At 40.3% G+C, this 13,377-nt stretch overlaps 1 protein-coding gene across 3 annotated transcripts in view; it reads left to right on the top strand.

Annotated features, from left to right (window-relative positions):
* Positions 1 to 13,013, top strand: part of akap12b (A kinase (PRKA) anchor protein 12b) — a 61,246-nt gene extending 48,233 nt beyond the window's left edge. For all 3 annotated transcript variants that reach the window (XM_053242028.1, XM_026923781.3, XM_053242029.1), the window contains 2 exons: positions 2,634 to 7,256; positions 11,473 to 13,013. In XM_053242028.1, coding sequence (XP_053098003.1) covers positions 2,634 to 7,252 — 4,619 coding nt within the window. In that variant the 3' untranslated portion in view covers positions 7,253 to 7,256; positions 11,473 to 13,013. The remainder of the gene's footprint in view (positions 1 to 2,633; positions 7,257 to 11,472) is intronic.
* The last annotated feature ends 364 nt before the right edge of the window (positions 13,014 to 13,377 follow it).

Here is a 13,377-nt window from a genome sequence, read left to right as displayed (position 1 = left end):
TGAATTGTCTTTTAGGGCTTCTTGTGGGCTCATGCTGAGCTCTCATTGGCATAGAGTACAGAATTTCAATTGCAATCAGTCAACCAAATAACACTTCCAGTGTTGATTTGCTTTGTCATCAATTGCTCTTCAGTACTTAATATTGTCTATTGCTAAGTTGGCTTGCACCATGCTTCTCGTGCACTCATGATCTTTGTGGAAGCAGATTTTTGCAGTAAATCACAGAATTTCAATCATTATCAAGTGACATTTCCAAAGTTGAATTGTTTTGTTGTTGATTGATGTTCAGTGTTTAATGTTTTGCAGTATTAAATTGACTTCTTGTGGGCTTTGGAAGTAGGACGATGGTCCAAGTTTCAGTGGGATGGGGTGTGGTCATTTAGTGCATTGTTGGAATGGGGTACAGTCATTGAGTCTTGGTGGGTTGGGGGACGTTAAAGGCTTGTCTCGGGGGTGTGTGTGTGTGTGTGTGAGATGGGGGGGGGGGGGGGGGGGGGGGGGGGGGTTGGGGGAAGTAGATAAACACTGTAATGTTTGCACAGCACCACCAAACCTCAAGCTTGTCCTTTTCCAAACACCAGTTCCACTAATTAATAGCCTACAGTTTCATGCATCTGTTTGCCAAACGTGACAAACAAAAGCAGGAGGGGTGGAGGGCATACGATAAGTTGAAGCACCCCTCACCCGCAAGCCATGTGGAAAATTTAGTCCATTATCCCACCAAGAGTTTGGATAACACATCCCCCCTCCCAGTTTTTAAGAAAATCCATCGAGCACACTATACAATCCAGGCACAAACAAGAGAGAGGATTGGATTCCTTGGCTCGAGTTTCATTCAGAGACACTTTAGAGACAGCGGCAGATGTGGGGCGACAAGGGGCTTCACACACACTTACACACATATGACCTTCTTGTGGCAGGTTTGGTTATTCATCTTAGCACCTTAAATGTCTTCTAATGGTTTCCCCCTGAATACAACCATTTAAGAGCTGCTTGTTTGTTTCTCTGGTAATTTTCGTAACAATTGCATGAATCACAGTATAAGTACTACTCCAACAATACCAGTAAGAAAGTTCTCCACCCAAATATCCCCCACTGATATGCATACATATTGTAATGCCAACACTCATCACATTGCTACTCATCCATTCAGTCCTTGTCGTGGTGAGATTGTAATTTTCCTATCAATCTTTTTTGTCATTGATCCGTCTTGCACCGTTTTTTGGTTACACATTCAGCGATTTTGTCATGGTTATTTAAAGTTTCGGATGGACAATAGAATGGGGCCCCCATCCAGAAGAAGCCAGAGAGCCATTGTGAAAGAACTGGAGGCAAAACAATGCATGCTTTCCTGGCTGAAGTCTTCTTTCTCTCTCTCTCTCTCTCTCTCTCTCTCTCTCTCTCTCTCTCTCTCTCTCTCGCTCTCTCTCTCTCTCTGGGGGATGGGTTCTTGTGTGGTAAAGGAAGTTGAATGACATTTTCCAGGCTTCTTAGAATTAGTTTGTTACTTCTGAGCTTTTGTTTGTTAGCATGGTTGTATTTTTTATTTTATCAAACTAGGAATGCTTCTCCAAAACGTCCCCAAAACTCAACTTTGTAGCTTTTTAATGCCAAGTTTGAAACATCAAGATGAAAAAATCTAGTTTATATTGTTGTGTGGTGTCCAATTCATTTTTTAAGAACAAGGTTTCTTGTAGAACAATTGTGATGTTATTGGAATGACCAAGGGCACATAACAAAAGCAAGTGTCAGAGAAATCGTTTCAAGGCCATACAGCACTCTCAGTCCTAATGATAAGATTTAAAACGATTGACTCACTGCTTGATTTGGAATACCAGAGCAATTAACGCTACGTGTCTACCAGTAATAAGTCAAGTCATGTGATATCCATGCATAAAAATTAGGTTATTAAAGTTACTGGGTGGGTTTTGGACTCTAAAGCAAGAACAAGTGGAGCCAGATGTGAACATTCCCCCAACATAAGCCTGGATGTCAGAGGGAAGCCGGGCCTCAAGGAGGTCTGCTCTGCCTGACAACCTCCCTCTATCCACCCCACGCCTGTCAAAACACAGATAGACATGGGAGGAATTTCAAACAGTGTGTGTTTCTCTGTTTTCTCACCTGTTACCATGTGGCCATGTGCCCAGTGATATAATAAAGTCGTAACATCAACATTTACAGAAACAGGTTGTAACGTCTTTTATGTGTTCGCTAAATTAGGTCAGTGTTTTCATACATGAATTTGGCGGTGCTTATGCAATTGCGAAACGTAGAAAACTGTAATTTACCCCAAAGCCTGGTTGTTGATTTGTATCATGTGTTTTTGGCTTGAACTCAGACCAAAAGGGATCAGCAAACATCAAACCATGATCAGATTGTAATATGGCTGATTAAATCTGTACAGGAGATGAAAGTGTTTTAACATTTACCGCAGTGCAGTTTTGATTTCCTGCAGATGTTTGAACAGATCATCTTGAATTGTTTACAGCAGTAAAAATCATATAATTTACTTTGATTAGTCTCCTTTGTCTCTCTTCAGTGATTCACATGAAGGTTATTTGTTCAAGCCAGATATTTTGTGTCTAACGGTGCTTTGTTTTTTTTGTTTGTTTTTTCCCCCTCTCTCTTTGCAGTTGGCCAAACAGAGGCCATGCCCCAGAAAGAGGACAGCCCTGAATCAATCGAGGTCCTCCAAGATGAGGTTTCACCTCAAGTTAATGGAGAGCAGGAGGAAAATGAGTGTGTCAGTGCAAATGAAACTACACCCACAGAAGAGAAAGTAGCTGAGGAGAAACCAACTGAGTCCAATGAGGTGGGTTTCAAGAAGATCTTCCGCTTTGTTGGTTTTAAGTTTACACTGAAGAAGGACAAGAATGAGAAAACAGAGCCTGTACAGCTCCTAATGGTGAAGGAAACTGAGGATGGTGCTTCAGAAGCTGTTGTTGAGGAAACAAAAGAGGAACCTGTAAATGCAGAAATCCAGTCTGAGGATGAAAAGAAACTGGATGCTTCAGAAATGGAGAAAGAGGCCAGTGCTGAAGATGCTGCAAAGACTGAAACGGAACCAGACCACCCTGCAACTGATGCCCCAGCAGAAACCAAAACAGATGGTGCTGAAGAAACTGAAAAGACCCCAGCTGACGAGCCAGCTGATGAAGTGGAAGCCTCTACTGAGAAAGAGAAAGAACCAGAACCGCAAGCCGAATCTCCTACATCTCCACCATCTCAAGAGACACAGTCCCCTTTCAGAAGATTCTTCACTCAGGGAATCTTCTCTAACCTGCGGAAAAAGACAAGCTTCAAGAAGGCTAAAGAGGAGGAACCAGTAAAGGAGAAATCTGCTGAGGAGGATATAAAGGAGGCTGAGGAGAGAGAAGAAGCAGCAGCAGGAGGGGAAGGACAAGGCAAGGAGGATGCAGAGGAATTGGAAACTGATGACCAGGTAGATAAAGCAGAAGCACCAGAAAAATCTGAAGCAAGCCCTGAGGAAGCTCCATCTGCCCCTGAGGAGCAAAAGGAGGAGGAACTGAAAGTGGAGGTTGAGACAGAAAGTGAAGCTGCACCAGTACAAGAGCCTGAAGCTGTTGAACAAGCTACAACTTGTGAGGTTTCAGAGACCTCTGCTGCTGAAGAAAAAGATGAGACCAAACCCACTGATGATACCAAACTTAGTGATGACAAGGCAACTGACTCTTCTGAAGAACAACTGACTCCTGAGAAATCCCCTGCAGAAACAACCACTGAAGCTGAAGTTCAGTCATCCCAAGACAAAGCCAAGGGTCAAGGGAGTCCACTGAAAAAATTGTTTACTGGGGCAGGTTTGAAGAAGTTGTCCTCCAAAAAGCAGAAGGGCAAAAAAGAAACAGAGTCAAAGCAAACAGAATCCACTGAGCAGGCAGCTGAACAGATTCAGTCGTCCACTGAGTCAGATGAGGCTCAAAAACCTGACAGTGGAGCCTCGTCTCCAGAAGAATCTGGTGAGCATGTTGTAGGTGACGCAAGTCAGGCTGAGGCCAGTGTGGAAGCTGAAGGTGAGGCAGCAACCTCTGACAGTGAGAAGAAGAAAGATGGCATCCTTCATTGGGCCTCTTTCAAAAAATTAGTCACTCCAAAGAAACGTGTCAAGAGGTCATCTGAGAGTGAAGATGAGACCCCTGGAGACAAGCCAAAATCAGCCACCCTGTCCTCAACAGAGAGTGCTGTCTTCGAAGAGAAAACTGAGGAGATTAAACCAAGTGAGGAAGTAAAGGAAGAAGCAAAGGAGGAATCACCGGTTGAGGGCAAGACTGAGACAAAAGCTGAAAAGTCTGAACAAAGCACAGAGGAACCAAAGAAGAAGATTGACACCTCAGTATCCTGGGAAGCCCTTATTTGTGTGGGATCAGCTAAAAAGAGGGCCAGGAAGACTTCTGACTCTGACGATGAAGAAACTAAGATTGAGGAAGAGGTTCAGAAGTCTGGAGAAGAACAGGCCAAGACTGCAGAGTCACCTCTTGAAAGCTCACAGGAGGTTGAGCGTGAAAATTTGGCCTCTTCTCCAGAACCAGAAGGAGAGCTTGTCTCTACATGGGAGTCCTTCAAAAGGCTGGTGACACAACGTAAGAAACCCAAGGCTGAAGACAAGTCTGATGAAGTGCAGGGTCCAGAGCAGGCAGCATCTGACAGTGAACTACCCAAAGAGGAGTCATCTTTCTCCCTTAGAAAACTAATTCCCCGCAGAAAGAAGAAGTCTGATGCTAAACAAGGGCAGGCGTCTTCTGATGTTGGATCTGCAGAAGAAGACTCTGACACACCTGCTGTGGTACCTCTGTCAGAGTATGACAACGAAAAATCAGAGAAGGCTACAGAGGAAGAAACAAAGACAGAGGAGGCAAAGCCAGAGGTCACACCTGTCACTCCAGTCACTCCTGGAAAAGCCTCAGCTGAGGACAGATCTCCATCTTGGATCTCAGCTACTGTGGAGAATGTTGAAGATGAGGCAGAGGGAAAGCCACTAAGTGACATACCTGAAGAAGGAGATACAGCTGCTACACCTAAATCAGCTGATAACACCATTGTGGAGGACATCATAGAGTTTACATCAGAAGCTGTCACTGCCATTGAGCCAGCAGAGGAAACAGAAATGGTTTCTGCTCTATCACGCATCACAGAGTCACCCATTACATCTGGTGAGACTTCACCAGTACCAGATGATGGTGTGGTGAACAAAGCTGAAGCCATTTTACAAGAAGCTGTGGAAACTATCAATATTACATCAAGTGCAGTGGCTGTCACAGTAACAGAAGAGCAGACAAAAAGAATGGCTGTCACTACAAGCCCATTCCAGATTGAGTCAGCCATTAAGGAGGAGAAAGTGGTCTTGGCTGTTCATGAGAAAACTGAAGCAATATCCATCTGCACAGGCCTTGACACCAGTGAAATTAAAGCTGTAGAAGAAGAGAGTCCTTTGAAGTCTACAGTGGAAGCTGTCACCACTGTCAGCCAGGCACTGTCTATAGAGGTGGCTGCTGAGGATCACACTTTAAAACCTGAAGAAGCTGAAGTGGCAGAAGACAAAATTTTTGTGGCACAGGTTAACGAAGTTCAAACTGAGTGCAAAGAAGAGCCTCCAGTCTCTGTAGAAAATACTGTAGAGGAAACTGTAGAGGTTAAGACTACGAATGAGTTCCAGGAAGCAGTCAAAGTGGCAGTGGTCACAGCAATTCAACAGGAGATAGAGATTCTTGAGGAGCCAGTAGTCACAGAAAACACTCCAAAGGTGGTGCCAGAGAGCCCTGTTGAATCAACTGTAGAACAGCCAGTCTGTGCTCAGACAGTAGAGATCACTGAAGTTACTGCTGCTGAAGGGGAGGTGCAGGAGAAAGACGTTAAAGAATCAGTCACCAGTGCTGAGGTAGTATCTGTAGAAGTAGCAGGGGCTGTGTCAGAAGAAGTTACAACATCACTTGCAGATACCCTTGTACCTGAGACAACCATGTCTCAGGAAGATCCCATCCCTGTCCTGGCTGCAACAGAGGAGGCTGCAGTAACAGAAGAGATTGTCTGTGTTTGCCCACCCTCAGAAACTAAAACAGAAGAAGAAATAAAGGTTGTTATGGAGAGCGTTTTAACCACTCAAGTCCACATTACCACAGATGCTGAGGTTGTCTCAGCAAGCGTTTGTGTTGAGGAAAACATTGAAGTTGCATCATCAAGTGTCAGTCCTGTGATTGAGGAAACATGTAAGAAAGATGAAGTGGAAGCAATGCATCTGAAAGAAGCAGAAGCCATTCAGGAACAGAGCACAGTCATTGTTCAGGAAGTCCTTCAAAATGTTGTTGAGAACCTCAGTGAAATGCACATGGGACAAGAGTTAGAAGAGAAGCCTGTGGAGGAGATTGACACAGCAAAACCTGAGGAGGTCCCATCTGTAGCTGAGGAGGAAAAATTGTCACAGGATGCACCAGTCACAGAAGAAAAATTTACAGCAGATACACAAATTCAAGAAGAAACAAAGCCTGAGACTGAGAACAAAGCTGAAGAAGAACCGACCCAGGTCATTACTGAGAGTTTGCCAGTCAATGAAGCCATTCAGATTTCTGAAATAGTTCTGGTTGCTATGACAGAAGAAATTAAAGCTCAGGAGGAAGAGGTGTCCTCAGTCTCTGTGGAAGCAACACAACTATGTACAGATGTAGTAAAGCAGGAAGTGGAATTGAAGGAAGGTGAAAAGAAGGTAGAGGATGACAAATCAGTCACCACAGAAAGCGAAGATGGGAAATGTCAAGCTGAGAAAGATCAAAATGAAGAACCAAGTGGAACCACAGAGACACCAGCTTCAGAGGAAAGCAGTCAAACGCAAACCGTCACTCTTGTAAGCGTAAAGCATGCTCAGGTTGTTGAGGAAGAGAGTCAGCAGATCCAAGACATGAAGACTGAGACAGCGACGGAGATCAATGTTGGCATCATACATGTGGTGGAAGCAGATGAAAGAGCAACGCAAGACACTGAAATTGCCGTGAAAGAAGACAGCACCAAGAGTCAGGAGCCATCAAAAGATATGCCTCAAACAGACTTGGAAGAGGCACAAAAGGATATTTCAGCACCAGACATGAAAGGCCAGGAGGGGTCCGGAGATCCTGACTGTCAGAAGACAGATGCTGAAGCCAGTGAGGTGAAAACAGCTGCTGAGGACACACCAAAAGCCACTAAGGAAGAGGACATGGAGAAAGAGATTGACACCGTCACCACAGAGACTGCTACAGAGTCATGAGCCAGTGAGTAGCTTATCTTTTTAATAATCATTTTTAGTAATGTACTTTTCTGTACATTGCCATGATTTCTGATCTCAGTTTAAAAATCCATCAAAAACAAAGAAATATCAGTTTTCAGGGGAAAGCAGATAATGCACGCAGGTAGTGCAAGTAGCTAGAAGTCACCAGATGACATCGTAGGCTAAATGGCACATTCATTCAGTCGTCATGATCATTTGCATTTCAAATCATGTTCCGTGAAGAAGGACTATTTTCCGAAGACACTTAGAATAGAATAGAGTTTTTTCAGAATTAAAAAGGACAACTATTTACATATTTACAAACTTCTATAATTTCCATCAAGTATGTACACAAAATGAAGCAGTAGAAGTGAGAAATCAGGAATTTGTCACTAGATTTGGTGATTTTTAGACCAGTTTAGTGACTTTATTTCAAACAAGGGCCTGGTGACTTTCTGAGCAGGTATTATCAACTGTCCTGCATTCGATATGGCATTCCAGCCCACATCAAAACACTCGACTCACCACCAGTGTGTACAGCCTAACTGTTATGCTTGCATTAGCTGATGTTCCCAATGACCAATTGCTGATCACCATTGTTCCCAAACACCAATCACTGATTACAGTTCAATGAAAATGCAAATTAGCCTATGACATTGTGGCAAATTATGTGCAAATTATGTGCATTATGTGCAAATTTTAGTGACTTTGAAGCATGCATTAGCTACTTTTCCTGAAAAGACTTGGCAAAACTGAGCGGACCTCAGTCACGGATTTACACACTGGTGAGTCAGATGAACCTGCTCTCTCAACTCATATAACCATCAGCTGCAACGTGAGCCAGAGAGCCGTTTTGAGTGACTGTGTTAACACCTGCTTAAAAAGTCACTATGTTTGTCACTAGAGGGTTCTAAAGATTCACCACATCTAGTGAGAATCTTTGCAAAACTGGACTCCCTGGAAGGTATTGCTCAAGGGGAATCTTTCACAGAAAGTAATAAACAAAAGTTGGGATATTGTTTCGAATTCCTCAGTCAGACTGTCACATTTTCTCAAGGGTCCTTTTTAAAAACATCAATGGACCTTAGCTTTATTACTGGTGGATTTGCCGGCTCATGAAATGAAAAAGCTTTTGTTTAAGGTATAAGTAACCAAGAGACCTTTGATATCAAAGCAGGAATGCCGCAGCCTGACCCCTCACTTTGTAGGCTGCCTTTTAAAGGGAAGCCGTGTGAAGGAGAGATGAACTTGTGATGAAAGACTGATTATAATTCATCCCCCCCACACATTCTACACCACACACACACACACACACACACACACACACACACTTCTTTTCTCTTCCCTTCATCAAAGCCCTCCATATGTTGTCAAGGTGCATCTCTGATTTGATAAGATATCTCTGATAAGCATAAGAAAACTCAAATTGTTATATCTTTCTTAAAGTTTGTCTGAAATCAAAAATATGATTTTTTAAAAGCCTAACACATTTTGGATAGACTAGTGTTTGGTCTATGATTGGTAGTACAGTGCCAAAAGGTACATTTTTAATAAACCTGATTCAGGGATTACTAAATTGAGACACAAATGCAAGATAGTTTGCTAGCAGTAAAATAGCTAGCCAGCTAGCTATTGTGCTAGACTAACTAAATTGATAATGAAGAACAAAACAGTTTTGATCGTTCTGATATATTTTGACTGTTGTTAAATTGAGACACAGATAAAAATCCAAGCTAGTTTGCTAGCAGTAATCTAGCCAGATGATTAGTTAATGAAGGATGTTATGGTAACTTTTGATAGGGTTTGGCTGCTCTTAAATACTGTTAAAGAGACTCAGATAAAAATGTGTGCTAGCAGTAATCTAGTTAGCTGTCTAGATAACTTAGCTAACATTTGGCAACGTTTTCCTGCTGTTAAATACTGTTAAAGTGAGACTTGAATAGAAATGTGAGTAAACTAGATAGCATACTAACTAGCTGGCTAACTAACTTATCTAATGGATGTTATGGTAACTTTTGGCAAGCCTTGTGGCTGTTATACTGTTAAATTGAGACAAATGCAAGCTAGTGTTCTGTCAGTAAGCTGGCTTGCTCGCTACTGTAGCTAAAGGATCTCATGGTAACTTGGTAACATTTGGCTGATTTTAAATTAAATATTTAAAGATAATTGAAAACGTAAGTCAGAATTCAAACTGAAATCCCACTTACTGACCTATGATAAACGTGAGCTAGTTTATTAGCCGCCTGCTAGCTAGATTAGCTAATATTAGTGATATTAGGCTGTTTGGGATGGCAGAAGGACATGGCGGATGTTTCCAGATTGCATCTTCATGTATTTTCTTTGACGGTAACCTTTTTAATGACAGTAAATTTGTAGAGATGTTGCTCAGCCATAAGTGTCTCCAATAATGTCTGTCTACTCGGCAGCCATCTTGGTGACGCTCTGGTGCTGTTATTTTCAATCATACAAGACCAGGCCTCCGAATACTTGAATGGGGAGAGATTCAGAAACCAGAAATGGATTGACAAGATGATGTTTTTAAGCATGAATATGACAGGGCTTTTACAGTCTGACTAAATGGTATAAATAATGTGTAGTGTAAATTTTTCAGGTTGCTCTGGCTACCGTACCGATCCTTTTTTTTTTTTTTTTAACAATATTGATTTATTGCAAAGTACCCTATAGCTAAGTATACATCAGTGTAAGAATCTGATAAGCCAAGCAGTGTCGTTAATGTCTTTACCTGCAAGGCGATTGGCTCTTTTTACTAAAGGGGCGGGACATTATGTAATACAACAGCCATGTTGAGCATTACACGCTGTCTCGTTCATATTTTAAACAGTGGCCTGTCTCTAGTCATACCGTCTCTGGGCGTATAATTCTACATAGATTATTTTAAAAGGGATAAAGATACATATCCAGGGCAACTCCAATACAAAGTTTTTTTTAACTGTTATACTGTTTTGCCATGGTATGAAGAATGAATGAAAAAGAAATGTAAAGATAATAAGTAGATGGGACAGCAGGAGGGTTTATGGTCATGGAGGGAGATGGAGATCGAGGTAGAGGAGAGATGGGTGTGACTGCTAAATCTTTGATGAGTGCTAATGCAGCACTGCAGTGGACCAGTGGAGGGTGAATTATAGCAGTGCAGCAGGAGTTTGGTGCAGGATCCGATCTCTCTCTCTCTTTCTCTCTCTCTCTTTCTCCCTCTCAACATGCTGAGTCATAAAAACAGTGAGGCTAAGAGACAGGAGGCTAAGAGGAAGTGAGATGAGAGAGGAAGTGAGATGAGGGAGGGGGGGAATCAGACAGTCGGAGTTAGACGTGAAAACATGTCTGATTGAAAGTGATATTGCAAAGTGTGAGCTAATAAAAAAGAGCAAGGGAGAAAGAGAGAGACTTATTTGCTCACTTTATTCCACAGCAGTGTTGAATTCTGGATTCTGATTCGTCAGAAGTTGTTATCGTTTCTATAGTTACAACTTGCACAAGCAGATGCTGCAAATAAACAAATGAATAATGTGTAGTGGTTTACATGAAGTTTTCTGTAAGGAGATGTTTATTTAATGTCTATGGAAGGAGTCTCCAGTGTCAGTACTTTGTAACAGTTGTAGGGAAAGCTGTAAGTTTTCTGAGATGGGAAAGCAGTTTATGTTCTTATACATAACTTACAGCTTTATACATTATATATTACATGACCATCGACACGGACATAGTGAAGACACATCGGCACAGATAGGAATTTGGTGAAGAGCAGCACATTTGTGAAAAGTGGTTCAAATGAATACATTATAAATAATTTAAAAGCACAGATTGAACAATAAAATTAGAAAATTAGAAAAACCCAAAGCTAATTCTCAATACAACCACTCCTTAAACATAAGTATTAATAAAGCTTTTTTTTTTTTTTTTTCAAATTTCATTAAACGAAATAAAGGAAAAACAACCATCCCAGTAATCAAGGAGCGGGAAATAATGCAAATACCTGACGGGAAAAAATTAAAAAGTTTATTTAAAGTGAATTAAAGTTGTAGAAGAATAAAGCCTGAATGTTTTAGATTGGATAGTGACTGAAGGCGTATCATCAAGTTTGTATTGTATTAAAATGTAAATATATAAATAATGGTTAAGTCCTGTTAGCTCCAGCATTAATGTATGTTGTATACTCATTACCTCTCTCTCTGTGTGTGTGTGTGTGTGTGTGTGTTGTCTTACAGGCTACACGTGTCAGGTGGTTGCATGGGAAGCTCCTGTAGAAGATACAGGAACAGAAGAAAGAGCCAGAGACTCATCCATCTATCCATCCATCCATCCATCTATCCTATAACATGTTTTCGTAATGTCTACGTTCCAGCCCACTTTGAGAAATTTCTATCCACAGCATCACACCATGACTCAGATGGGTTCAGATGTCACTCATCTCACATTGAGCGTTTTTGTTTTCTGACATTTTATTCTCACAGAGGTGTTGCTGTGTCGTGAAGGGCTGCTGTCAGATGGAGAGAAATGTGTGTGTATGTGCTTTATGTGTGTGTGAGATCCTATCTTGTATATTGTATTTATATCTAAAATATTCTGTCATCCCAACCTTGTCCTAAACGGCCTGGAAATGGATGACATCACCCAGATACAAGGTTGTTTTTTTGTTTTTTTTATTTACGAAACATGGTACACGTGTGCAGTTAAGCGTCAGAGTGTTTGAGAGCCAGCATAATCATTTCCATTCCTACTGTACATATATATCATATATAAAACATGCTTTATTTCTCGACTGTGAAACTCGTGAAACTTTTTTTTTGTAGTTCTCCTGTGTTTGAGAAGCACATGCTATCAGTAAAACACTGCTTTCACCTTTAATATGTGAATGAATGGTTAGATTTTGGTATTAAATGAGATTTGACAGCACTGTTCGGTGGCACGTGAAGTACAGTATGTATTCTTTACTGTTTCTAAGTTGTTATTAGATATTCAAAAGTATTGCTGAGTGCACTGGCGCCATCTACCGGAAGCCAGTTTTTATGAAATTAATTTGCGTTCACAATTCATGTGTGTTAGTGTTGTTTTTTTGTTTGTTTTTTTTTTTTACAAACATTGTTCATATCGCGCTCACAGCGTTTGTATTTTTCATCTGTGTATCATAAACTAACAATATTACTCCTTCCAGTGATGATCACCTTTAATAACAATTTATTCACAATTTACATTTTTTTTAAACTACATTCTTTTAGTGCTTAGATGCATGAGATCTGAACAAAGCAGAACTGAGATTTGCAATCAGCGTGTATATGCAAAGCATCGCATCACTCGTTCATTAAATTCATTAAGGTCACCTTTGTAATCCTGCTGATTATAAAATGCAATATAAAATGTCTCAGTGATACAGCAGTGACTATCAGTGTTCTTGTTCTTGAGGCAAATTAGAGGATGTGAGAATCTCTGCAAAGATGCTTTATTTTGTTAAAATAGAAAAAGAATGTTCTTCTATCATCACAGCTTGTATGAAACCCCTGGGTCGCATCCTGTTCTCTGCTTTTTATAAAAAAAAATATTACTGTGAAGCTCCTTAACATTTGTACAAATTGTATACCTATGTATCTTAAATCATATTGTAATATTAAATAACCAATGAGAGCATTAGACAATGTTATGTAGCATGATCTTCTCTGTTTTTTTGTTTTTTTTTTATTTGTCAAGCTGTTAATAGTATGGATACAGAACCCTGTCTATATTTCATTTAAATAAAAGTTAGCGCTGTAAAGCGATGCTTGTGTTTTCTTTCCTGATCAAGAAAATGATATAGCATATAGCCAGGGAAAATATGTTGAACAAATGCATTTTTTCATCATCAATTATATTTAAAAACTAGATATTTAATTTAATGTTTTACTTTAAAAAAAAAAGTTTTATGTTACCTTTTAAACTTTTTAAAACTTTTTTCTAGATGTTAATTTTTTTAAAAAGCATTTTTTTAAATTAAAAAAATAAAAAAAAATCAGTAGAAAAAAGTTATTAAAAAGTTGAAGTTCTTTTAAAAAAATCTTTTAAAAAGGGTTTACTTTAATTCATTTTTTTTTTACAAAGTATTTTGTAATTAATTATTTTTCATTAATTTGTTTTATTTT

This window comes from Pangasianodon hypophthalmus, chromosome 19, assembly GCF_027358585.1.
Source record: "Pangasianodon hypophthalmus isolate fPanHyp1 chromosome 19, fPanHyp1.pri, whole genome shotgun sequence".
In the NCBI taxonomy this organism is placed as follows: Eukaryota; Metazoa; Chordata; class Actinopteri; order Siluriformes; family Pangasiidae; genus Pangasianodon; species Pangasianodon hypophthalmus.
This window is presented reverse-complemented; position numbering and strand designations above follow the sequence as displayed.